Below are 27942 nucleotides of genomic sequence, written 5' to 3' on the forward strand. Positions count from 1 at the left end.
ATTCAGCGTCATACATTGTACTGACTAAAATGGTGAAGAGAAGTAAAGGTTAAGGGAATATTAACATATAAGATTATGCTGTTTTCAAGGCATCTCTGATCCCCAGGGGATTTTGGAAACCCTAGGTCTATATAGACTGCATCAAACATGGGAAGCTTAGGACTCAATCTGTAATTTTCTCTATAGGTATCCAGGGTATTAGATACCCATTTTTTTCTGTTCAGATATTCAGCCATGCGATTATGTCAGTCACAGATGGAATTACCCCAAGAAAATAAGATTATGAAATCTCCATTTGAAATTCTTTAACACTTGAAAGCACAGGTTTGGGGAATCTTTGTCAAGACAACTTCCTCCAGTACAAGTGGGATGACTTTCTGAGGGATCTGCATTAATACCTAGTGCCAGAAATAATGGTTCCTGTAGGTATGAATTATGCTACACCTACACACATAGTCCAACACAAACAGAACAATTCAGACAAGTCAGGCTGATTAGACCTCTCAGGTACTTCTAGTATGTGTTGTTTTATCTTTTGTGAGGGCAGTGCTTAGGTGTGAATCTTCTCAAATTGTTTGCTACTGGTCAGGAGAACACACTGTTGGCTCTGTTGTCTTCTTCATGAGTCTTGTTCCCAAGTGACACCTTAGAAGCAGGACATGGAGCTAGACGCTAATCACATGAGTGAATACTTCTCAGGAGGAAATTACAGAATGACTGTCAGATCCAAAACATTGTAGGCATGTGAAATAAATAGGGATTGCACAAGCCCAAAGCTACAGTCAAAGAGCCCTGTCAGAGGCTGCCAAATTCTGGAGGTACATGGGAGGATCTTCCCCTCTCAGCTGTAGCATCTGTCAGGCACTTGAAATCTGTGCATGTGCTGACTTTTCCTTACTTGAGCAGTTCAGTACCTCACTCCTGCTCCAGTCTCACCAGGGAGTCTGTTGCCCCACTGCAGCCAAATCTCACAGTTATGTGTTGCCTGATAAAGCTTCATACACTGACAGTCCTGTTATCACAAAATATATTGGGACACAGGACAGGAGAAGGCAACGTTCATCATCATACCCAGTCCTCCACCACCAGAGAAAATTAGCACAGGAGCACCAATTCAGGGCATAAAGGACTCAAGTCACAAAAGCTTTCCCACCATTAACAAATGTTAGACCTCCCAAGAATTTCAAGAGGTGCTCAAAAACAAACGCAGCAGTTTATTTTATTTTAGGTTTAGCCATAGTTATTAAATCTAGACCCTCAAGCTGTAGTTCGGGTGCCCATCTTTCAAAATAGAGTGACTAAGATCACTGACTTCATGACTGTGTATCAAAGATGGTGGAAATGAAAAGATTTATTTAGTAACAACAAAACTTTTAGAAACCAACTCCTAGTCAGTCAGATTGAAAAGAATTAAATGTGCATTGAAATGCACAGATCATTATTTTTGACAAGTCATTTGGCATATACTAAATTATCTTCCTGGAACAACAGGTGAGGAAACACGATTTTTAGTCTTGTTCATTTACCCTGTTTACTTCCACAGAAGCTGGCTCCTAAAAAAAGTTTACAAAATTAATTGATACATTTGATAGAATTGCCCTTTCCACCAGCACTGTGTGCACAGACTGTAACTCCAGATGTTACAGAACAGAGAATTAACAATTTCTCACATGTTTTCTTTTCCCCCCTTACAAATTAGCATTATAGCGATCTCTGTTCTGAAAGTCTCTATAAGCACGTCTTGCATCTGCTTTGCTGTGTGGGATTCTTCCAAAAGGTTCTAGATCATTGAAGCAGGCATCAAAAACTTCATCCACAGCTTTTTCAGCTGTTTCTTTGCTAACTTTTCTAACAGCCAGAATGGAACGAATTGCTCTGTCTCGTACACAAGTCTAAAGGGGAAAAAAGATAAAGAAAAATCTGACGTTATTAGTATAAATTTTTTCCAGATTTTGTCAAGTAGTAACTCCTACTACATAGGCAATAATTTTGTATCACAGAAGAGTCAAACAGTGCCTGTAATAAGTATTATAGTATAGTTTAGTTTTATCCTCTGTTAATTATGTGTTTTAGTTTTCCATGTACACATAAACCATGTGATAATTAAAAGACATTCCTCAGAACAGAAATTAAAACACAATTTGGCATTTTTGTAGGTATCAAGTATTTGTAAAACTTATCCTGCACACAAGAAAAATATGTCAGAAAGAAACAGACATAAATACCAGTTAGTTTCAAACTGAAATGCTATAAAACATAAAGGAATGACTTTTCTATTGGCATTCGATACCTCTCTTTATGGCAACTTATTCTTACAGTTTGTCTACAAAAACATAAAAAAAGATGTAAATATCAGCTACAAGCTACTGCCACTCTAACATGAGCAACTAATTGTGACTCAATCTGTAGGCTTCATTACTATTTACAAAAATTAATTCTCGTAAGACTTAATACACATGCTTATTCAGAAATCTTGTCATTCTGCTTCCTCCAGTTTTCAAATACTTTTAAAAAGAATGTTCCCACTACATTTCCTGCAAACCCTGTTTTTTGTCTGGTTCTTATTAGCCATCCATTGTCAATGGTATTGTTTTATGATATTACAAAGTATTCAGGAATTTCACTCCAATAAAAATAACATGCTGGGAAAAAAAATTAACATCAGTCATTAAAGGTTAGTTAAGAGAAAACAGCAAGCCCATGGTATCTACTTCTTTTTCTGATGTTTTTGGGTATGAAAGTGCAGAAGGCTGAGACCAAGTAGGTAACGATGGCTCATAAAAAATGATTAGACTTTAACATTTGCAGTCTTTACCTGATGATGCCCTTTCAATCCAAATTTAAACCTGGCTATTTCATTCATCAATGTACAGTCTCCACTGAGATTAGCAGCTCGAATCTATTGAGAAAAATATAAAGCCACAAGATCAGAGAAACACATGAAAACACAATGTCAAAAACGTTGTAACAAATTTTTTTCTTCAGTATTTTTCTGATGACTGCTGGTAGAGATTATTCCCAACGCCACTTTAGTTTCTTAAGTATCTGTTACCCTTTATATCCACCCTCTCAGCGTCAGTGAACTGCGAAGTATTACTACAGCAACCTTTCCAGGAACTACATCTCACATATTCCTACAGTAGAGATCATATGTATATGAACTGCTAGAAAAACATGGAAAGTAATATTCTCCCCAATCTATATCAGAAGTTGTTACAAGAGTCAGAAAGAAAGGCAGATACCTTTCAAAGACTACAGCTGCAATACCCAGAAGAGCAGTAACCCATCTGTTTTGCAAAAAACCACATTTAAATGAGTATGTATGGTTTAGCTTGTTAAATGTTTTGTTCTGTACACTGTAATTTCTTTTGTCTGCCAACTGTTCCAACTGTACCCTACCCGGTCTGTCAGGAAATGTAAATAAACTGTGATTTCCTACAATTAAGTACCAGAGTGAGAATAAATGAATGGAAAATATGAAAGGTAAGAATTAAAAAGCTATCAACAAAAAATGTAAACACCATGTAATAAAGTAAGTATCAGAAGACTTTAGGTAAACACATAATCTCAATGAGAGCAAGAACATGCACAATCTTGTTTTATATATATATTCTCTAAACTTGTGTTTGAGGCTTGCATGCTTTATTCTGCACTGTGTAAATGCTTAGACAAAAAAAAAGACAATAGTTAATAATTCTGAATTACTGTATTGGGTTTACATGGCAGGATGTTGGCAGTGAGATGCCTGCCAGGGTGGCTTCTGTGAGATAGGACAAGTGGTTGCCCCCATGTCAGAAAGAACCAGTTTTAACTGGTTCTAAAACAGACCCACCACTAGTCAAAGTTGAGACCATTAGTGGCTGCTTGTATCTCTGTGATGACATGTTTAAGAAAGGATAACAAGCGTTACAGGGCAGCTGTAGACAGAGACAGAGGAGTAAGAAAAATGTGAGGGAAACAGACCCACAGACACCAAGACCAGCGAAGAAGGAGGGGGAAGAGGTGCTCCAGGCATCAGAGGAGCACCTGCAGTCTGTGAAAGAACACAGTAGAGTAGAAATCCACACTGCAGTCCAAGGAAAACGCTATGACAGAGTAGACAGACATGCCCTGAAAAAAGTTGCAGCCCATGTGGGAGTAGATTTTCTGTCAGGCACTGTGGGCCATGGGGGAGCAATGCTAGAGCAGTCCATCCCCAAAAGACTGTACGCTGTGGAAAGGACTCAAGTTAGAGCGGGTCTTGAAGAATAGCAGCCCAGGGAAAAGACTCAGAGCAGTTCACGAAGGACTGTAATCTGTGGGAGGGACCTCACATTGAATCACGAGAACAGAGTGAGGGTGAAGGAGCAGCAAAGTGTTATGAACTGACCACAGCTTGCATTCCCTGTCTCCCCATGCCACTTGGCAGGTTAGGAGATAGAAGAGCCAGGAATGAAGGAGTGAAGTTGAGCCTGGGAAGAAGCTAAGAGGAGGGGGAAGGTATTTTTAGTTCTATTTTTCACTATCGTATTCTGTCATTAATTGGTAATAAATTAAATTAACCTTCTCCAAGTCAAGTGTATTTTTGCCATGACAGCAACTGGTGAATGACCTCCATGTCCTTATCTTGATCCATGAGCTTTTGCATCTTACTTTTGTCCCCTGTACCATTGAGGAGGGGAAGTCAGAGAATGGCTCAGTGGGTTCCTGGCAGCTATACAGAATGGCTTTATTGATACCACATAAGGTTACTTCATTAAGTCTTGCCTATAAAAAGATAATAAGTGACAGTAGCTCTTTTCTACAGCACATATGAATTCAATTAATGAATTAAAATGAATTTTTATGAAATCTGATTTGTTCAGTACCAAACTCATAATTTTGGTTATCTCACATACTATTTATAGCTGAAACTTGTGCACATCTAAAGTCTAGATCAAATAAGTTCTCATTAAAAACAAACAAATCAACCAACCCACAACGTAAAAAAACCCAACCAAACCAGAAACAAAGCCACCATAATATTTTTATGTATTTTTAAAAAAAAACAGTAAAAAAATACCTAATTCACAAAGTCATGAGTAATACTTTCATAAGATTAATCATAAGAGTTTTTCTGTGGCCAAACAATATGGATTATATCAGAAATGAAATAAAAGCACGCAAATACACATGGATCATATACACAAGAGGAATCCTTCCCAACCTGCGATCCATTTAATTTCACCTCTTAAAGCATCAATTATTAAAGCCTTTTAAGCAGAAAATGTGCTCTGAAATCACAGAATCATAGAATCATTTGGCTTGGAAGGGACTTTAAAGATCATCTAGTTCCCATTCCCCTTCCATGGGCAGGGACACACTAGACCAGGTTGCTCAGAGACCCATCCAGTTGACATGGAGTCATAACTACAGTGTACTATTAGCAATATCACAATTATTCAAAAAATGAATGTGACAGGAAAAGACAAGTTTGTTGTTAATAAAAAAAATCTAAACAAAAATAAGGTTACTGTAGTACTGTGAAAACTACCCAACACACCAAGATTTGCACAGGAGAAAAAGAATGCTATAAACATTTGAATAATGTGGGAATATGTTTTCCCTTCTAACTACTCTCATCTGTCAATAAGCACTTCGTGCTACGTCTATACTTAAAGTGATCATTCTACTTATAGGACATTAACTTACTAATATTTGTGAAAACCAAGTATTTGTTTTCTGAATGAAGCTATTTAGGTTGACCTGACAGAAAGGACAAAAAGGATCAAAATAAGTGAAGTGTGTGTAACAGACCATATAACATGAAGCATCTCTAACAACCAGCAGTAATTAATAAAATGACATTAGAAGCATTTTAACTTACCTCTGAGCATGCCAAGTGCTTGACGTTTTTAAACCAATCTACGTGTGCACGGCAGTGATCAAATGCATGAATCAATTCATGTGTGACCACCCGGTTCATATGGGATTGTTGGCGAATGTTGTTCTGACACAGAACAATCTGAGGAAGAAGAGATAAAAGAACCCTTTTCAACAGGTTTCAATACCTCCCTTACTTCTCAGAGCGCACATCACCTACAGCATTTAGTGTCTTTAGATCATTGTTTTTCAACATTAACGGCCTTATCATTCTGCAGTATATTAGTTCCAATATAGAATCACACAGAATACGCTGAGTTGGAAGGAACCTACAAGGATAATCGAGTCCAACTCCTGGTCCTCCATCTCCAAGAGTCACACCATGTGGCTGAGAGCATTGTCCAAATGCTTCCTGAACTCTGACAGGCTTAGTGCTGTGACCCCGTCTATGGGGAGCCTATTCCAGCACCCAACCACCTCTGGGTGAAGAACCTTTTTCTAATATCCAATCTAAACCTCTCCTGACACAACTTCAGGACATTCCCTCAGGTCCTATCACTAGTCACCACAGAGAAGAGATCAATGTCTGCCCCTCCTCTTCCCCTCACGAGGAAGTTACAGACTGCAATGAGGTCTCCCTTCAGTGCCATGGAACATCTTTCATTTATCTTGTTTTCATTAGTAATGCAAATATCAGTGTCGGTAAATTTAATCCTAGTAACAAAACACTAAAAAAATTGTAGTACTTTGAAAGGGGGCTAGGTCCAACATCTACCTGAGATGTGGCAGCATCAAAACCTCCACTGACACAGCCATCGCAGTTTTCACAAGAAAAGTGCCGGTCATTGAAGACAGTGCTGAAAGGCCCAAACAAACAAAGTTACAGAAAAGAATTTGAAAAACATCAGTCACTAGTTACAACAGTGATGTTACTACACAGAACAAGATGAATTAGTTTACATACCAACCAGATTGCTTCATAGCCTCAAGGAGCAGTTGAGCATATGGATCTAGAAAAACATTGCTGCAATCAATTTCTCTAAATCCCTACATTCAAAACAAAAGTTCTGAAAGTCATCTATAAAATCAAAATACAAACAGAGTCAAAGAAAAAAAAAACAAACAAGAAAAGCACTATACATGCAAATTCATACTTTGCAGTATTTAACCTCAATACAATGCAACAGGCATCTGTTACAAGTCTGACTATGTGAAGTGATACAGAATCATAGAGTGGTTTGGGTTGGAAGGGACCTTCAAGATAATCTAGTCCCAATCCCCCGCCATGGGCAAAGATACCTTCCACTAGACCAGGTTCCTCAGAGCCCCACCCAACCTGGCCTTGAACATTCCCAGGGATGAGGCACCTGCAACTTCTCTGGGCAACTGTTCCAGTGCCTCACCACCCCCAGAGTAAGGAATTTCTTTTGAATATATAACCTAAATTTCCCCTCTTTCAGTTTGAACCCATTACTTCTTGTCCTATCACTACAGTTTGTGATGAAGAGTCCCTATCCAGCTTCCTTGTAGGCTCCCTTCAGATACTAAAAGGCTGCTATGAGGTCTCCACAAAACATTCTCTTCTCCAGGCTGAACAGCCCCAAGTGTCTCAGCCTTTCTTTGTAGGAGAGGTGCTCCAGTCATGCTATCAACTTGGTGGCCCTTCTCTGGGCTCCCTCCACCAGTTCCATCTCCTTCTTATACTGGGGGTCCCAGAGCTGGACACTGTAATCCAGGTGGGGTCTCATGAGAGCAGAAGAGAGGGGGAGAATCACACCTCCCTCGACCTGCTGGCCCCACTGCTTTTGATGCAGCCCAGCATTCAGAGTCAAAGCTGTTCAGGAATCAAGTCACTCCTGACTGATAGTTATTCTACTGCTAGTATAAACAGAGCGACTTACAGTGACCATCGTTTGCTGCTAACATTCATCAATATCACACAGCGAAAAGGGCATAAATGCACAGAAACTGACAAATCATCACAATTTCTCAGTGAAAAAAAAAAGTAGAGAAGGACTTTCTGCTAGGGAAAGAAAACGCCCTCTTGGTTACTTTCGAAATAACTTGTGTTAAGCAAAACCAGCGTGTTCATAAAGCAGCAGCCCCATTCAGCCACCTGCTGGGGTCCGTCCGCCGCCCCGGGGCAGCGGCAGCGGAGGGGGCGCAGCTCCGGCACCGAGACCCCGCGGCACAAGGTCACAGCGGCGGGACACGGGCGGCACGAGTCCCACGCCAGGGCCCCCGCTGCGCCAGGGCCGGGCCCGCCGGGGCACGGGGAAGCGCTTACTCGTTTCCAGGGTCATCCTCAGCATCAACTGACACTTGTTGTGGAAGGTGAAAAGGCTGCGGACCAGGAAGCTCTGCGGCTTCTTGTTCCGATCTGGGAAGAGCCGATAGCCGAAATCATCCTCCTCCACCGCCCCTTTCTTCTCGGCCGCCGGCGGCGAGTCACCCTCCCCATGCTCCATGGCCGACTGTGCTCCCCCGCTCCCACGGGTCCCCGTCCCTGCGGGACAGGGGACAGGGCTCAGAGCTCAGGGCAGCGGGCACCGCGCCGGGCCGGGTAACGCCAATCGCCGCCCGCGCTCCCGACACGTGGGCGGGGGCGGGCCTGGGGCGCAGGCGCTGTCGGCTCCGGCCGCTCCCTCCGCCGTCCCGCTCCGGGGTCGCGCTGCATCCGGGGCGGGGCCTCGGCCGCGCAGGGAGTGCGAGGGGCGGTGGAGGGGCGAAGGGGCGACACCCGGAGCAGGTGAAGCCGGGAGGGACGGGACGAGCGGGATGTGCTGCGGTGCTTGAGCCCCGCGGTGCCGCCGCTCCGGGGTCCAGTGGCGGCCCGGCCGCGCGGGGTGACGCGGGAGACGAGGGGAGGGGGAGCCCACCCTGACGGAGTCAAGGCCTCGCTTGTAACTTGGGGGCGGTGCAGCGGCGGGTGTTGAGGCTACAGGGGGTTCTCCGCCTCGGGGCCTCCTGCGGCGCGGCCTGGGGAGCCGCTCCCGGCGGGCCCGCGCTGCCCCGGGTGCTGTCGGCCGGGCCGTGCGGCTGCTCCCCCGCAGAGCCGCGGGAACCGGGCGGCTCTCGGGTGTTGGGGAGGGCCCAGCTCTGAGAATCCAATAAAAGCGCCTTGAAAGGGTGTAAGAGCTGTACTGTGAAACGGCCGCTGTCACCGCGTGGATTAAGGTTGTTGCTAAACTGGTGGGTGACGGAGCAAGCTTACATTATACACTGGAACGAAACAGCCGGAGAAGAAACAGACAGATTTCATGTTAGATTTCCACATGTTTAGTGGAAACTGTTTCAGTCAGTCATGGCAAAAAGAAAAGTTCAGCGGATCACAGCGCATTTTCTCTCATCTTTTGAAGTGTCTTGTTCTAACTACCATTGGCCAGGATACACAAGTCTGTGTGGAGTATTTGGTGTGTTCATGCACAGGTTTCACGAAATTATTAGGCTGAATATTAAAGAGACAGTTCTGTATGGGACAGCAGTTGTAGGTGGGAAAAAAAACCCCAGTAAGCACCTTTATTGGAAATGTGATGAAAGATACGCATTTTTTGCTTCATCCAAAGTTTTTTTCTGCTTTGTTTCAAATAGACCAACTATTTAGAAGACTTCAAGAAAAATAAGTTGTTCAGTGTAAGTGTGTTACCACCTGTGTATAAACTAGGAAGAAGCACAACTGCTGCAGCAGGCCATCTACTCAGCTGCTTACTTCTGTGGATGTAAAAACATTTCTACTTTGGTGGCATTAGTTTGCTAGTTATAATACAATGTGGTTTTCCATCTCTTTGAGACCCTTGTCTATGAATATGGATTGTCTCTTGTACTGCAGAAATCATTAACTTTATTTGGCTCAAAAATTTTTATGTTTCTGTGATATTAGGTTGTTATCTTACTAGATGTTAAAAATAATGTTAAATAAAAGATGTTAAATAATTTAGTCTTTTTTTCCCTTAAATATTTTATGCGTACTATCTCTGTAAATAGTTTATTTATACTTACATGAGGCTTGTAACAGATCCTGAAGCTTTCAGTCGAGAGGTTATAGTTAGCAATCATTTATAACTCTCCCTCTCTAAGTTTGTATTTAGCTCATCATGAGTTACTTAATCATGGTTGTTTTCAAAACATGATTGCTTCATCCTTTCAGATTTTTGTGATATGAACTGTACAAACATGGGGTTTTTTTCTGAATTGTAACCAAGATTTTTATTTGTAATATTACTTTTTAATTGGTACTTGATATTTTTGATAATACAACTTCCTCACTTAAGATAGTAAAATTAAGAGCAAAATTTATGATGACTATTTAGTTAATAATTATTAAGTTTTGGGGACTTTCTGGCACTTTCAGGATTACCATTGACTTGTTGGGCGCTTTTAGTCAGGAATGCATGACTTGTTTGTTATGATATACTTTGTTATATCTGAATAATGTCTTCCCTTCATATTTTCAGTGGCGTTTAAACTGTGTTTCTTTTTAGTCTCTTAGTATTTAAGGTTCCTACTATGCTATTGGGAAGCCTTACTTGCATATAAGTCAGACTTCTTAATTTTTAAATAGGTGGCTTCTTTCTCTCTATACTTTCAAGTTCTTTTTAGAAAGCTTTCTTCCTTGAATTTTGGCAGATTACAATGAATGCACCGAATAAAGCAGTAGAACTACAGCTGCAAATGAAACAAAATGCTGAAGAGCTGCAAGATTTTGTGAGAGAATTGGAGAGCTGGGAAAAAGATATTAAAGAAGTGGATTCTGAACTAAGGAAACAGAGTGGGGTCCCAGAAGAGGTAAAAATCACAAGACCAGTGTCAACTTAGCTATTCATAATGTGATAGTGTTTATAATAATTACATGTTGCTTTAGCAAAATTACATTTGTTGACTTAAAGTATGTGAATAGAAGGTGTTAACTAACCCAGCTGACTTGTTCTTCATCTGAAGTAGACCAAAGATTCCTCTGTAAACTGTTCCACCAACAGAACTGTGGGTAGTAGCCTCTGGAGGTGATGAGGCCAGTAAATGTTTAGTCAGTTTGGGGTAGATTTATGAAAATATTTCTATTGGCAGCATCAGTATCACTTTGTTTACTGCTGAACTTTAATATATTGAAATTATTCTTCAGTTATACTCTGCATGTATGCTATGTGTTGAAAGATTTATACTTGTTCTTAGTGGTTTTGTGGAGTTCATGAGAACAGCTTGCTGGATGGATTTCTAAAATAAAACTAGTCAGTGGATACGTACTGGATGTATCTAGATATAGGTACTATAGATTCTTCAATGCAAGTGACTTTCACACATCTGTTTTGTATTAAATTACTTAATTTAGAATTTACCACCAATTCGAAACAAGGCTTTTAAGAAAAAGAAGAAAAGCAAAAGTAACGTCCCTTCAAAGATAACGTCTGAAGAAAACAAGAAAAACAAGATCAAGTCCTATGATTATGAAACATGGGGAAAACTTGATGTGGTGAGTCAGAATATTTGCTTTGTTACCTGAATCTTGTCCTCAGCTGATTCTGTGTTAAAATCAAATTTTGTTAGAGTACTGAGAGTTCAGTCTACAAGATGGTCTCTTACTGTGCTGGGTACTGTATAAACATAAAATAGCTTTCTCCTAAAAAGGTTATGTGGTTAGTATTTGGAATATTGATAAATGCTTGGTTTTCTATTGACTGTGCTTTTATCCAGCAGATTGAATTTGAGTTTAAGGAAAAAAAAATCTATGTTGACAACAGGTCTATGAAAAGGTCATAATTCTAGTAGAATTTAAGACTAAACACAGCTGCTAGTATTAAAGGATAGTTCTCTCACTTTTGAAATGTGGAATACTGCTTAGTAGAGAGGCGTAAAGATTTTTGAAAACACATAATTTTCTGAAAGTCTTACTTTTTATTATTTTACACTGTTGAATTATAATGAAGGTAATAGGTGGTTTGGGTTTTTTTCTGATTTCAGGATAAAATACTTGAAGAACTCGATAAAGAAGATAGTACTCATGATTCTGTATCTCCAGAATCAGACTCTGAAGAAGATGGAATTCGTATAGATGCAGAAAAGGCTCTTGCGGAGAAGGAAAAGGTTATAGCATTATAGATATGTGTTACTGGCAAAGTAGCAATTTAGATGTAGGAGCATTTGTAGTTTGTTTTAAAGATCATCCACTGAGACCACACATCTGGTAGAAGAATTTCCTATCTGGAAATTTTTATGTCTCTTTTCCTGCCTATTCCAAAATAGAAAATTCCTACTGCAATTCTCTTTCTTCTCATCACAAATAGCAGCAAGCCTGTCAGATTCTACTTAATGGATGCTTATGATGATAAATGTGTTGGTGATTTTTTACTTTGAGAAGTTGAATTACTATATAGAATTGCCATATAGATCAAGCAGTTTTTTACCTGAACAAAACGTCTGAATGCCCCAAACTAAATACCCAAGGATTTAGAGACAGTCCCTTTGTGGGGCCAGTACATCTGGGAATGACGGATGAACTTGTATGTCTCCTCTGCCTTAGTAATGTCAAGTTTGTACCAATTCTATTTTACCTAATAAGGTGGGATACAGAGAGAGATCTATCTCGTGATTCATTGGCATGAGAAACAGGCTAAGTTGTGCAGCAACTTGTGTGGTTTGGAGAAAGTTCTTTGTTTATAAGCAATTACCTAGCCCATCTGTCAGTGCATGCTTTACTTCATAAGAGTTTTAGTTTTGGTTTGGTTTTTTGTAAGTTTTTTTGTGGGTTTTTGGGGATTTTTTGGGGGGTTCTGCTGTGAAAATTCCTAAACGTGTAATCTGCAGTCTGCACTGAGTAATTGAGGTGTCATTGCCATTATATCATCTTGACTGCAGTGAAGTACTTGAGGGTGCAAGAGATAAAAGTTGTGTCTCAAAGGAGGGAGAAATTACAATAATTATCTTGGAAAACAGAGGTGCCTAATCTAGTTACTAAAAACTTTTAAAAAATTAATTCAGTCTTTAAGCAGCTGTGTATGTGCTTGTCACAGGTTTCTGGAAATGACCTACAGATACCGAAAATCAATATTTTGTAAAATCGCGTCATGAGCTATATCATGAGAACTATTTAATATGTGGGATACTTAGAATATATTAGTTTAAAAACAGGTTTCACAGTAAAATAGCACTTCTTGAAAAACGTTGTACAAAAACATTTGAGCATTCTAAAATACAAAATTTGATTTTCTATTTTTTTTCACCAAAAATTAACAATGTTTCTGCCAATGTAAAGTAACTTACTGAAAAGGCTTTTTTCTGTTTGCAGGGTAATAGCTACTTTAAACAGGGAAACTTTGATGAAGCTATAAAATGCTATACTAGAGGGATGCATTCTGATCCATACAATCCAGTATTGCCCACAAACAGAGCATCGGCTTTTTATAGAATGAAAAAGTAAGACTTGCATTGTTAAATCTGTAATGTTTTCTTACTTGAATTGCTACCTTCAGATTTTTGGTCTGGTTTTAAGTCTTGATTATATATCATACTGTGATACAGTCTATGTAAAACTACTGTTGCAGACTACTTTCCAATTTCGAAGTAAGATAGGAATCACTAGGATAAGGAATCTGGTGGTAGTCTCCCTCATCTGTTTTTCCTCTGCTTTCATGCTAGAAGTTCACTGTCTTCTATGTTAGAATTTAACGCTTGAAGAAAAAAGAGAAAGAGGAAGTTCACCATCTAAATTGCCGTTCAGATTCAGAGAGCTCTGTTTCTAAGGCTTTGACCTGTTTTGGGGTAGAAAGGTTACAGAGGAGTTGGTTATTTTTTCTATGGCAGTAGTGGTTGTTGACCTCTGTTTTCCTTGTTTTGATGTATTCTAAATCAAGAGATGTTTAAATACTGTTCTGTGTCTCTTCTGAAGTATGTAAAGTTTCCATGTTATCAAGAACCTAGGAAGGTTCAAGTAAGATAAATTGCTGAAGTTTTGGGGTTTGTTACCTAGATGTGTCCAAACTCCTCATTCATTTTTTTATAGGTTTTCTGTTGCAGAATCTGACTGCAATTTAGCACTTGCTTTAGATAAAAATTACATTAAGGCTTATGTGAGAAGAGGGGCTGCTCGTTTTGCTTTGAAAAATCTTCAAGGTGCTAAAGAAGGTAGGTCTTTTTAAAATTCTTTCCTCAGAATACATATAAACTGTTCATCTGTCTGCTTGATTAGGACTTGTGTGATCTGCTTATTTGAGGTAGGAATTTAATTTTTGTTTCCTATAAACAAAGAAATGAAATACCCTGTTGCATAAGTTCAAGTGGCAAGTCCAAATGATTGCTGCAGATGTTAGTAGTTCTAGAATAACTTAGCTTTAAATGTCTTAGAATGATATATTCCTCACAGTATCAAGCTTCTTGAGTAACTACAAAAAAAGGATTATCTCAAAAGAATGCTCTTACTGGTCTGTCCTTCTTACCTGAAACATATTTTTCTGGTCTTCTGATAGATTATGAAAAAGTTTTAGAGCTGGATGCAAACAACTTTGAAGCTAAAAATGAACTGAAGAAAATTGATCAGGTAATAAGATTAATAGACTCTAGCATAAATTAATACACCCTGTTCAGTTTATGTCTTTATCAGTCTGTATTTATAACAAGAACTGATTCAACAAATTCTTGTGCGTTTTATGGCCTTTGAAGTTCACTGAGATCAACATCTGTAATTGAGTTACTTTTGGATAAACTAGCACATATACAAACATCAGTGTAATAGTGAATCAGCAGACTATGACTATGTGTACACCACCTGGGGTTTTTTGTTTGGTTTTGGTTTCTTTGGTTGGTTGGGTTTTTTTTAATTTTCCCTCATTTTCTACTTCCTGTGTTAATGCTTCTTTCAGTCAAGCTCGGTACAAGGTAGCACAACACGAGAGAACCTCTGTGTTCTCTTGGCAATTAAAACTGAACAGCTAGCCTGCTTGTAGTCCCACTGATTGCTGTGGTCAGCCAAACCAGGAAGTTGTTTTAAGCCTAACAGAGCATAATACTCCACTGCAATTCTGATCCCTTTCATGACAGGGAGAGAATGTTGATTATGATGACTTACGAAATATAAACTCACCTCTCAATGCTGTATAAATATCCTTATACCTCTTTAACTGTTTTTTGGAAAGTGCTTGAAAAATATGTTTTCGGAATGAAGACACAAAGTCTCGAGGAATTGAAGAAATAAATGATTTGTGGATTGCAGTATATACAAACAGGTTTCTTGAGTCATTTTGCATTGTGCTTCAGAAATTACATACTTTTTATTTACCAAGTATTATTCTGACTTGCAGTCGCTCATAGAAATACATTTTCAAGAAACAATTTAAAATGGTCTCTTCTATTTGTATTCAATTTACAACACAAGGATTTCGTATAAAGTTTGGCAGATTTTTGCATCTTAAAAATTCAGAATTTATAATTTATGTTCTGAAAATGTGTAAGCGGGGAAATACTGAGGGCAAAAATACATCTTTGCAGGCTCTGTCATCAAAAGAAGGTTCAGAACAGAAAGAGTTTGAAGATGTCAGAACAGGATTAACGGATGGAGAGAAGCAGCGCATTGAAGAGCTGCAGCTCAAGCAGAAGGCTATTGCAGAAAAAGATCTGGTAAATCACAGGTTCAGGTTGAACAGGAGAAACCTAGTAAAAAAAAGTTGTGTTGTGATAATAGCTATGCAAATGTATAAATTAAACCTGATGCTATCTTGAACTTCATAAATGCAATGTCCTTGATGTAACCTTAATTGTTTCTCGTTTTGGGCTCTGTAGGAAGGTGAGTGGATTCTGTTTGGATTCTTCTTGAGGAATAATTATGCAAGGTAGCTTTTATGGCCCAAATTGCATATGCTAAATTTCAAATATGTGGTAAGACAAGTAGAACCTGAACTGCACTTTACAAAGTTCCCATTTCTCCATTATTATATTCATCTTGCTTCTGACCGCTGCTTGTCCAAGTAGAGTTGTGGACTATTTCTTGTGGTTTTAAACCTTTGATTACATAGTGGAAAGTACTTATAAGACAGACTTTTAGTGTGCAGGCAGCAATGACAGTAAAAACATATTTCTGGATACATAGTCTAACTCAAAGTTGGCTTATTGATTTCTCCCTCTCACCACTCTTTCAATTAAGAAATAACATTACCAACTAAACCAAAATTTTGTATCTGTTCACTTACCTAGCTATGTAACTTCTGACTTGTTATCAATATTCAGATTTGTTTTACTGGTTGTGAGAAGTAATTAGTAGGAAAAGAATGAAACCCTACATTAAGTAGGTAAAAGGAACAAGAGTCTGAATAGATCACAGAACAGAAATTTCAGTCTCAAATTGGTAGCAAAGTTGACTCACTGCAGGCCTGTTCCTGGCAACATGGATCTTGTCAAATCTGAACTGTGGCCTTTCATTTTTTGCCAGTGAGTAGAGTAGTAGCAGAGAAGATACGTGGCCTCATAGTAGTTCTGAGAAGCAAAAGATAGTTTTAGTCCCCAAAAACGAACAAAAAAGTAATATAATTTTCTTGTATGGAGCATTAATTACAAAACAACAACATTTGGACCCAGGTAATATTTGGGGATAAGATTCATGGATGTAGCAGGACAAAGGTGGATTTGTGCAGTGCAAAAGTCACCTTGAAAGGGGAATTATAAAGGTTCAGGTCATGTTTAAATTTGGGGGTTACAGGATGGCTTATCCTGCACATCAAGCATCAAGATAAATAAGAAGTTGTAGGCTTACAAGTCTGCCCTTAAAAGTTTGCCACGTGCAGAGTTTTAATCCTGTATTAAAAAGTATTAGAAAGAAGTAAGGTACCTTTTGTGTTCTGCCTAGATATGAGGAAAGAAACCATAAATGTCTGCCTTGATATGGGTGTTCTTTATGATTTGTGATGTTGTGACCCTGTCTGCTGAGAGGACTCATTGCACTGGATCTTTCTTAATGCTCTTTTTTTCTGACCTAAATATTCCAGGGTAATGGTTATTTCAAAGAAGGAAAGTACGAGGCTGCAATAGAATGTTACACCCGTGGTATCGCAGCAGATGGCGCCAATGCGCTGCTGCCGGCTAACAGAGCCATGGCCTACCTAAAGATTGAGAAGTAAGTGGCGTTGCGAATGCTGTGTTGTTTGTTTGATGTGAACTAGACGGAATAATGATCCAGTAGATTTTCATTCAGGTTGAGTTATTGTCGCTCCTTCTAGGTCTTGTTAGAATTCAGTATAGAATAAATCATGTTGAAAGCAGTAAAGGAAGAGGGAACAAATTTGAGTGTGACCTTGCAATGTATTATGTAGGAAAAAGTTCTGAGAGAATAAAATAGCACCAGTATGAAATTATAGTTTCTAAAGTTGGATTTTTTTTCTTTTATGTGCATAAAATTCAGATAGTCACCTTTCTGAAAGGAACTGCCCGAACCTTTGTCTTTTTTGACTATAAAGCATGCTCAGCTACTAATGTTGCACTGTAAAAAGAAGTGGATTATAGCTTTTGACTTCAAAGGGAATGAACAGAAGCTTTTTCTGGAAAATGTGATCTTTTAAACTATTTTGTTAAGTTCACTAATGGAGACATGTATGTGTAGTTTGTTTATTTTTAATTAAGCTTTAGCCAGATAACCTAGAAACAGTAGGAAATGCATGCTTTTCAGCAAACTAGATAAGTTCCATATGACCATTTTTGAAGTCTGAACTTTTTTTGACTCCCTGATGGTGTGGTAATTTAAAACTTTCAAGATGGTAGCATGAGAAGCAGAGAGCTCAGTGTTATGTTCTGTGACAAGGTTGGGTATCTGTAGAGACAGTACATCGATCTCAAATTAGGATATTGTAAAATAGGTTGCATGGGTAGTATTTCTGACACAACACTTATCATTTAAAGTACATCATAATGCAAATAATATTCTCTGAGAGTCAGAGGAAGTGATACTTTAATTGAATTGCCAAGCAAGCAAATCGATTCTGTATGATAACTCCGTGTATCGTGAGTCTTTACATTTGGAAGAGAATCAAACATAAAATGAAACAGAAGCTCATTGGTATTCATACAAACTGCTAGTATCTATAAGAACTGCAAATAAAAATTAATTTCAATAAATATAGTGATAGTTTGAAGAAGAAGAGGAATGAATGAAAATACTTTAATGAGCACATAGTGGAATCATGATCTAATATAACTAAATACAAATGGGATGGAAAAATTTGATCTTAAAATGAAACAAATGACATTAATGCAAGGATATACTGAACTTTCCATTTTGAAATAGTTAAGGATAAGTCACAGAAATTCAGATGTAGAAAAATTTATTCTCATGTTTGCTTGCTTCTCCTTTCTTGTACTTTTTCTTTGTTTGTAATGGTATTTCTGGTTTTCAGAAGAAAACCATGGTCCTGACTTTGATTTTAAGGCTATTGAGTGTTTAAGGTGGCCTCTGCTCTGACAAGCTTTAAACATTTATTTTCACAAAGGAAGTGAATTTTTTTATTATGAGATACCAAAAGATTTGACTCAAATTTCAAGGTGTTGAAAAATCATATTTTATGAGTTTTGGGGTTTTTTTACATTTTAGCTTAGTGACATGTATATCTATGTAGGCAATTAGGATCTACCTTTATATTTTAATTGGTTTGGGTAGCTCTGTCTTTTCAGTTGAAACTTCCTGTTGAAACTGATTATTAATTTTGTACTACTCTTTTGCTGAGATATGAAGAGGCAGAAGATGACTGTACACAAGCTCTGCTCTTAGATGCCTCCTATTCTAAAGCTTTTGCCAGAAGAGGAGCTGCCAGAGTTGCTCTTGGAAAGCTAAAAGAAGCTATGCAAGGTATGACTTTGACTTAGCCTAAATGTGGCAGGTAAGAGATCAGTATAAGGTCATGCTGATTTTTTTACTCTGACTAATCAAGATTATCAGTGCAAAAAGGAAAAACTGAGGGATTTAGTTGGGTTTCACTGAATATGTATAAAAACTCTTGTGTTGGTATCCATGTGTTGGGAAGACAGTTTTGTGTGAAATTACAACTGTTGTTGTTGTTTATGATAAGTAGTAAGAAATAGTTTGAAAAATTTGTTTAAAAAGTGGGTCATGGTATAAGCATTAGGATGACCTGTGAGTGGACACTGAGGTAAGCTGAGAACTGAATGAACAACAAATCCCAGAGGGTTGTAATCTGTGTCATAGGCTCTAATTGGAAGCCTATCACTAGTGGTATCCCCCACAGTTCAATACTGGGCCCAGTATTGTTTAACTTATTCATCAGTGACTTGGATGAAGGGGTAGATGCCTCCTCAGCAAGTTCCCTGGTGACATAAAGCTGGAAGGAGTGGCCGATATCCCAGAGTGCTGTGCAACCCTTCAGAAGGACCTCAGCAGGTTGGAGAGATGGGCAGAGAAATTCAACAAAGTCAAATGCAGGGTCCTGCACCTGGGGAAGAATAACTCTATGCACCAGGACACACTGGGGGCTACCTGCTGGAAAGCAGCTCTACAGAGAAAGACCTGGAAGTTCTGGTGGACAACAAGCTGTCCATGAACCAGCAGTGTGCCCTTGTGGCCAAAAAGGCCAGTGGTATCCCAGGGTGCATTAGGAAAGGCATTGCCAGCAGGTCGAGGGAGGTGATCCTGCCCGTCTTCTCAGCCCTAGTGATGCCACATTTGGAGTGTTGTGTCCAGTTCTGGGCTCCCCACTACAAGAGAGACATGGAGCTCCTGAGCAGGCCCAGTGGAGGGTGAGAAAGATGATTAAGGGACTGGAGCATCTCTCTTAGGAGGAGAGGTTGAGGGAACTGGGCCTGTTCAGCCTTGAGAAGAGAGATCTGAGAGGGGACCTCATCAATGAGTGTATCTGAAGGGTGGGTGCCAAGAGGATGGATCCAGGCTCTTCTCAGTGGTGCTGAGCATTAGGAAAAGAGGTGATGGGAACTGAGGCACAGGCAGTTCTACCTTAATATGAGGAAGAACTTCTTTACTGTGTGGGTGACAGGAACAAATTCCCCAGAGAGGTTGTGGAGTCTCCCTCACTGGAGATACTAAAGAACCATCTGGACACAATCCTGTGCCATGTGCTCTTGGATGACCCTGCTTGAGCAGGGAGGTTGAACCAGAGGACCCACTGTGTTGCCTTCCAACCTTCCCCATTCTGTGATTCCATGACTTACCTGCCTTTAATTTAAGAGCTATGAAAGGAAAATAGAAGGTTTAAAAATCTTCCATGAGTACACTGTAATTTGTAAAATCCACAATTTATATGTTGTTTTTCACTCAGATTTTGAAGCTGTTCTGAAGCTGGAACCTGGAAATAAACAAGCAATAAACGAACTCACTAAAATAAGGAATGTATGTATACTTACACAAGTTGGGTGGTTTTTTGTTTCTTTGGGAGTTTTATGTAAGGCTATAGTATACTGTTAGAATTTTTTTATTCTTTATTACATTATTTTTAGCATCTTGTAATTATTCATGAAACGTCTGATCTTATGGATAACTTGCCAATTTTTTTCAGGAGTTAACTGAGAAAGAACAGCAAACTCACCAAGAATATCCTGCAGTATTGATAAAAGAAACGGAAATAAAAAATATAGTGAAACTGATTGATAACCCATTACAGATTAAATCAACAGTAAGTTGTTTTGTGAGTTGCTTTCTATAATGATGGGTAAAGTAGAGCTTAAAGTTAAAAATCTACTTCTTGTAGATTAACTCTTGGCCCGTGGAAAGCCAAAAATTACTCTTGATATTTTTCAAGAACATACACGTACATGGAAATGCTGAAGTTCACAGCAGCAGTGGTGTAAGCATTCAGCCTACAGTACCACCCTCAGAAAATATGGTGTATGCGTACTTTTATAACGTGAAATAGGGAGGCAACCCCACAGCCCTGTCCAGTGTCTGTAGCTAACATTGCAATTGAGAGGAAAGGGGAGACAGTTGAGTCTCTGTGTTTGATCACATACTTGACAAAGCTCTGGGTAAACTTTCCTTCTTTTCTTCTGCTGTTTACAGTTTCTACAGCAGCGCCATAGTGGTAGCAAGACATTTTGCCTATGCTGCTGTCACGTAGAGCTACTGCCAGAGCTTTGAGCCTGCATTTTCATTTCATAAACTGTAGAACAGCTGGGTATTGGTTTTCAATAAACAATATTTCTTGACTGTGAGTTATCAGTGGTTATACTCAGATTAATGAGATATATATGAAAAAATATGATAATACAGAGAGTTATACCAGCATTCTTTATGCATTAGGCTTCCTCTTTTAGTACGTTTAATCTTTATACATTGAGAAATGAGTTACGTAAGTGCAAAGCTTGCTCAGACTTTTATATGAAACTTGGTCAGTCAGCAGGGTTGAGTTACAGAGATTTATTATATCAGAATTTTAAGTTGTGGGTCAAGGCTTATATTGCTGGATATTTACTTGTCTTGCTAGATTACATACAAAGCTTGGCTACATCATTGGCCAAAGTATATGACAGATCTTGCTTATTCAACCTTAGCCGAAAAAAGTATAGATTTTTAATTATTATTATTTTAATTATTACGGTGAAAACACAATGCAGATTCTGAGATTCTCTAGAATAAGGATATACTGGTTTATGAGGGTAAAGCAATAAAATGATCATATCAGGCTTCATGTAGAATTTAATGAAGTTTCCTTTTTTACCATTTAGCTTTATTGAAAGTGTCTTCTGTGTGCACCACTACAGATGTAAATGGTTATGATAAGATTATTTTAAATTATACACAGCTGTGTTGGGGGCCTGTATAAACACTTGTGTTTGAGACTGCATATGACATGAAGTATGTGTTCTGTTCAGAAGCCATTGCGAAGAATAGAAATTGAAGAAGTTGATGATGATACACCTGATGGTGACTTGCCCGGCACTACTTCTTTAGTCAATAACTGGAGGAATTCACTGAGTGTTGAAACAACAGAGACTCTAGATCAGGATGATCTGTTAGCTACAATAGATATTCCAAAAGCAAAGCACTTGAAAATAGAAGAAATCAGTGATGCACCACCATTAAAGTAAGTAAAATAATTCTGATCCTCTTTTAAAAAGGTAAGTGCAGTTGAAATGTAATCTTCATTTCCAAATGTCTGCATGTGATGAGGTATCAAAGATATTTTGGAGAATCTGAATTAAAAAGAAAATGTTGAAAGAAACTGCAGTTATGGCACATCTGCCTCTTTGATTGTGCAGTGGTGGAGCCAAGTATGATCTCTTTAGTGTCAGATGGAAAACTCATTCTTACATTGAGAATAAAAACAAATTCATAGTGTTTTCCTGCATGCCATACTCTCTTTTGCTTGTGCACTCCATTTTCCCTAGCTGTGCTTTTTATTTGTAGTGGTTTAGAGTAGATTTTGTGCAGAGTTCAAGTATTCTTTGCACACCTGTTGTGTGAGAGAAGAGGAGCAAATGAGCGTCACCACCCTTTCCTCTGCTAAGCATGCAGCTAATAACTTAAGGTTTACTCAGAGTTTTTAAGTTACACTGTGTTAGTTAGGCAAACTGAAGTCTGGCTTGCTAAAACTACACTAAAGTATAGAACACTCCTTGCTGAGTGTGGAACTCTACTTGTTGTCCACTGCATTGACACAATCTCATTCTGTTAATAGTAAATACTTTTTATGGAACCCTGATTGAAGAATTCATGTAAGAAACACTTCCCCTGCACCCACCTTTTCCAGCTCAGTTAGATGGATTTACTGTGAAGTGTTGAAGAAAAAAGTATATTCTTAGCCATTTTATGATGTCTAAAAAATAAATGGACTTAAGTGACAACTTATAAGACAAAAAATAGATCCACTGCTATCAGCATTGAAACCAGTTTGTTCATTTGACATGGTTATTGTTTTGCATTATGAAATTGCAATTTTTTTTTAGGTATGTATGGGAGAAACATACCATAAAATGCAGTTATTTCCAGAAACAAAATAGAGAGAGGCTGAGTAAATTTAAGTACTTGCACATGTGATGGTGGTTTTTTTTAGAAAAGGTGAATCGAATATAAAGCTTCTATAAACTGAAGGGATTTTTGAATATCTGCTTAAGCTAAAACACGTTATTTTAAAAAAATGATTAGGTCTCAGTGTAGGATTTCTTTAAATGTTTTCTTGATTATGTGTCTCAAAATACCTTTGCAGGCTTCCTGTTAGTGTGAAAGGAATTTCATCAACATTGCATCCATCTTCCCCTGCAAGCAAACAGAGAGAAAAAGATATCAGAAGATCGTTTATGTCTGCTTCTCCAGTTCCTGCTGTTCCCGCAAACTCTTTCCAGCTTGAGTCTGACTTCAGGAAGTTAAAAGACTGCCCAGAAAACATGTATTTGTACCTGAAGGTATGAAATGTAGAGTATCAACAGTGCTTGGACAGTTCTTCAAATGATGTTGAAGAAACAGTACACTTAGGTGGAAGAGAGAGCTGTGTTTAGAATGTCTTAACAGTGTACAATAGCCCCTTTTTTTTAATGGCCTTCACAAAGTTTGGTCCACATTTGAGTATTTCTTCTCTTGTGCCTGGCTTTTCACTCACTTAGAGTACAGTGTCTGCATAATCTTTTTTTTTTTCAAACATAGGCCCTTGTTCTTTAAAGACTTAAATACATTAGTAACCATGTGAAATTAGAGTTTTTCAGGTGAATGCTTCTAGGGTAATTAGACATAGCAACAATTTTAAACTGAACAAATGCTTGAAACACAGTCAAAAACAACCCAAAAATTGATACTTAATGTCAAATAGTGTGATTTGGGTTTTATTTGCTTCATCGTTGTCCAAGACATTCTTAAAATGGAAATCTAACTGTCATGACTCGGGTGTATTCATTTTGTCCAAAAATAACACTTTTTTAATTTTTCCAAAGCAAATAGAGCCCTCGCTTTATGCAAAGCTGTTTCAGAAATCCTTAGATCCAGATTTGTTTAACCAGATACTGAAAATTCTACATGATTTCTACATTGAGTAAGTTTAACTCCTCCTTTGTTTTACATTGCTTATTGCTGTTCTGAGGGCTTTGGGTTTGTTTTTCTTTGACAGCAGGGAGGTTGTTTTTTATTGTGTGTTTGTTTGGGTTTTTTTTTTCCTCTCTAGTCCCAACCTTGGGCATACAAAATTACTTCCAGCACACAACATTACATAGGCATGAGACAGTAACTGGAATGACTCAATTGTTCCTTCATAAGAAATGAAACTTATCTTGAAAAATCAGATGGAAAAGAAGTGAAGAAATAAATACTTTTTACTGTGGGTTGTTGAATCTAGTTCTTCTAAAGAGCACCAGAAACTAACATTAGACTATATGAAATAGCTTTTATTCATATTGCTGTATATATTCTGTTTATCACATATAATTACACATTGTCTTCTATTTTAACTTTCTAAAGTTGAGAAATTCTGAGAGGTTTGGTTTTATGCTATGCTTATTGTGATGCATTGAGACTTCTAATAATGTGCTAGCATTTTACAGTAGCCTGTGGTAAATGTGTGTTGGAGACTGAAGTTCTGATAGGACAGGACCTGACAAAATATTTTTGAAATTTCTATCCACGCTACCATTTGAGTGCTAAAGTTCATTTTACCTGTCAGAGGCAGTGTACCACTTCTGTGAATTACTCTGCCTGCGAGCACACACTGGAAATGTTTTTAGGACATTGTTCTATGTAGAAGAGCAAATGTAATTCAATGTTTGCCTTTCCCTTGGTTTCCTTAAAAGTAAAATATCTGTCATATGGATGAAAAATGCCGTCTTCAGACATACTGTCCTGCATTTGGTGGTATGACATATAAAGGCTAGGAAGTTGAAATTGTTTGCTGTGAGGTGAAAGTTCTGTCTCCCTCCTGAAGAAGTGTGAAGCTATGGAAGAAAAATAGTTTGTTAGTATTTGTGACAAAGACAATGTTTACTGTTGACCAGAAGAATGTAAAATGAACACAATCTAGGGATTCTCTGAATGGATAAAAATTTAGGCAACTGTAATTGGCTCAGCTTTTCACTGAGCTTCTTGTGGCCACAGGTGCTGCTTCCTTTCACACTACCCAATATGTATAAAAATGATGATGTTATGGCCAGGTGTAAGCATTAAATCATGTAATAGGTAATCTGTACAGAACCAGCAGTCAGTTTGCATCAGTCTAGGTTTTTATATTTCTTCACTCTTGCTCTGTGGAAGAATGATGCTTACATAAAGGTTTCTGGATATTGACTTTTTGCATTGTGAATGGAAGAATGAACAGGAAAGACGAGAAAGATAGGGAATAGGAGAGGCAGAGAAGGGAATTCTGTTTTCTGGTCCTCTAATTTCTTCCTGAATTCTTTAATATCGCTTGCAGTTACTGGGTCTTTCTAATCAACAGTAGTTATTTTTATATTTCTAATAATCTTCTTCAGGAAAGAGGAGCCATCACTCATCCTTGAAATCCTCCAGAGGCTCTCTGAATTAAAAAGATTTGATATGGCAGTAATGTTTATGTCAGGCTCAGAGAAAAAAAGTAAGTAATTTGGTAGTGCTTTTTTAAACTTATTTTGTGATACTCTAGAGTCTAACAAAAAATATGTAAAGTTTAGTGGCACTCTTGTTTATTCCATATAATAATCAGTTTAGTTGTCTAGCTTTTTGATTGGTTTAGAAGTTAATATGAGTGTCGTGTAGTTTTTCTTAATCCTTTGATTCCTTTTTTATTGTTTAGATTTGAAAGCTACAGCTAAATCCTCTTATTTTAATCAGTAATACTGCTGCATTTTATTCTGATAAAATAAGCTTCACTAGCATGTCAGTTTCTAGCTGGTACTGTAAAATATTTATGAATTTGTATGAAATCTTGTATCTGAGATAACAGGTATCCGGATTACACAGTTTCCACAATTTGCAACTACTTCTTGACAAATCCTGACTTTTCTGTTGGCAAAAGAATGCAAATGTCTCTAAACCACTCAACGTGGTTTTCGGTCCTGTTCTCAAGGCATCGATTATTTTAGTTTGCAATTCAAGTTGACACTGGCTTGAGTTTATGGCTTATAACAGTGGGGTTTATGTCAAACTTTTTATTTATTTAGCACAGCAGACAGACTGTGTGGTAGTGAGATACTTATAAGCAAAACATTTCTCTGGGGTCAAATAATGTTAAATTTACTATCTACAGCTGAGTTTCACTAATAACCCTTATACTTTCAAAATTTTGATATGTGAATTTTGTTAAAATAAAAAACTTATTTAAGTGCAAGTAAATTCCTCTTAAAAATTGCATTCACGCCTTTAACCTTATCTAAGTTTTATCTGCCATCTGGCATTAACTTTTATCTTCTGCATTTAATGGCATAGTGTCAAGATAGTAAACAAAATAAAAGCTCTCTGTTGTCAGGATTATACACTGTTTAAGGATATGTTGTTAGGGAGCTCCTGGGCATCAAAACAAAGTGAGAGTTTCCCTTTGCTGCTTTTGTTCGTCCTCAGCAGTTCTGAAAATGTATTCATACTTCAGCTATATAATCCATAGACCCCTTTCTCTCACCGGGGAAAGAATTGGACTAATTTACCTTAAGAGCATGAATCAAAAAATAACCATTCATGTTGGGATTTTCTTTTACAGTTACACGGGTGTTATTCAATCATGTGAACCACATGGGATTAAAAGATGCTTCTGTTGAAGAATTGGAGAAGAAATATGGCATTTTCTCTTAGTAAGATGACTGACATGTAAACTTCCATTTCTACATGTTTTTCATGTGGAAATCAGCTAAGAAATGTATAAAGACTGGAATTTTGTTGCTTTTTATAAATAATGAAACTCTTAAACTTGGTTTAGCCAAATGGCAGAGAAGATAATTATTAGTTCTGAAGAGATAATTATTTAGTTCTGCGGATACAGTTGCTTTCCAGGACCTGAAACAATACAAATCTACATTTTCTTCAGCAGAATCTGTTTGCCTGCGAAACGGTTGAGCAGGTTGGCATTCAGGATTTGGACTGTAGATAGAGATCTTTATTAAAAAGAAAAAAAAATTATAAACATGTCTTTGGTAAGAATCAAATGTTGTATATTAGAAATGTGCATGGTTTTTTATTTTAGAAAATAAACTAAATAAATGTTGAACTGAAGATACTGCATTTTTAAGGAATTTTTTAATTAAGGTACCAAATCACTCTTCTCTAAAGATGACACGAGAACTTGTACTTTGCAAAGCGAACCAGAGTTATGATGGCAGAATATTCCAAAATTTTTACTTGAGTTTACCTAAAAGTGGAGTTTTGGCATTGGCAGCTGAGAACCTTGGAATCTATTCCTGTGAACCTGAACTGTAATGGCAGAATAGAAGGAAGACAAATACTGTAGAATTAAACTAAAAGTTTAATGAAAAACACTTCTCTTCTTTCAAGAGTGTTTTTAACATAATCTGGTAAAAATTACCTTTTGAGTCAGTTGTTCCTAACCAGGTAAACCCCTTAAGATGACTCAGGAGGCTAAGCAAAATACCTTTCTAGTATGAAGAAGGCAAACCCATGAAATTAACTGAAATTCTTAGATAAGATCGAGCATTAGACTTAATAAACTGTTTGTACTGTTCAAATGACCAGAAGGAGGAAATAATAGCACTTGCCAAATATTCTGTAATATTTAATTGTAGTATCCATGTGGTGGTATCTAAAAATTTGCCTGTGTCTCTAGGTTTGACTGCAGGCTCTTCTATCCTGCAGATACTAATATTCTGCCAGTTTACTTTTGTCCTGATTCAGCCCTTGTGCTGTACTGATGCTTCTCTGACTATGGAAGCTTTTAGATATTAATGCTTTTTTGATAGTTGTGCTGTTTTTAAGAGGAATGATTAAACAGCTACAGCGTTCAAAAAGACTTCAAACTCCCAACATCGATTAATAGGAAAAGGTATAAATGTTGTCTTCTGTGTAGTCAGTATTAGAAAAATAATTTTAAAACATAAGAGCTGTGTTATGGCCTAGTTCAGATATACTTAAAAAAAAGTAACTGAGCTAAATCCTTGGGCTTGGTAACAACTGACAGGAACAGAACTGAGACTCAATCCCTAAAATGGTTCCTGTTAGTCCTGGAACTGAGCACGAGAATAGCCAGTGTTATTGGGGAAATGGAAGAGCCC

At 37.9% G+C, this 27942-nt stretch overlaps 2 protein-coding genes across 5 annotated transcripts; one reads left to right on the forward strand and one right to left on the reverse strand.

Moving 5' to 3' along the window:
* Positions 1–229: 229 nt before the first annotated feature.
* Positions 230–8309, reverse strand: ATP23 (ATP23 metallopeptidase and ATP synthase assembly factor homolog). Of its 2 annotated transcripts, none has more exons than XM_027656693.1 (6): positions 8129–8309; positions 6806–6851; positions 6617–6698; positions 5846–5983; positions 2816–2899; positions 230–1892 (listed from the first exon to the last, which is right to left on the reverse strand). In XM_027656693.1, exons 1-6 carry the CDS (start codon positions 8307–8309, stop codon positions 1689–1691), a joined length of 735 nt encoding a protein of 244 aa, XP_027512494.1. In that variant the 3' UTR covers positions 230–1688. The 2 variants fall into 2 exon arrangements, with proteins under 2 accessions (XP_027512494.1, XP_027512500.1); XM_027656699.1 differs by having other exon boundaries at positions 6806–6888; positions 8129–8241.
* A 194-nt stretch (positions 8310–8503) lies between these two features.
* On the forward strand, positions 8504–27190 carry RPAP3 (RNA polymerase II associated protein 3). 3 transcript variants are annotated; one of them, XM_027656659.1, is made up of 18 exons: positions 8504–8590; positions 9433–9474; positions 10468–10626; positions 11168–11308; positions 11797–11919; positions 13121–13248; positions 13835–13956; positions 14298–14368; positions 15316–15444; positions 16806–16933; positions 18534–18655; positions 20097–20167; positions 20334–20450; positions 21646–21857; positions 22980–23175; positions 23698–23795; positions 25222–25326; positions 26421–27190. In XM_027656659.1, the coding sequence occupies exons 3-18, from the start codon at positions 10474–10476 to the stop codon at positions 26476–26478; spliced, it is 1974 nt and encodes a 657-aa protein (XP_027512460.1). In that variant the 5' UTR covers positions 8504–8590; positions 9433–9474; positions 10468–10473; the 3' UTR covers positions 26479–27190. The 3 variants fall into 3 exon arrangements, with proteins under 3 accessions (XP_027512460.1, XP_027512448.1, XP_027512456.1); XM_027656647.1 differs by having other exon boundaries at positions 25222–25322; XM_027656655.1 differs by lacking the exon at positions 9433–9474 and having other exon boundaries at positions 8509–8590; positions 25222–25322.
* The last annotated feature ends 752 nt before the right edge of the window (positions 27191–27942 follow it).

This window comes from Corapipo altera, unplaced genomic scaffold, assembly GCF_003945725.1.
Source record: "Corapipo altera isolate COAL_440 unplaced genomic scaffold, ASM394572v1 1, whole genome shotgun sequence".
NCBI classification, from domain to species: Eukaryota; Metazoa; Chordata; class Aves; order Passeriformes; family Pipridae; genus Corapipo; species Corapipo altera.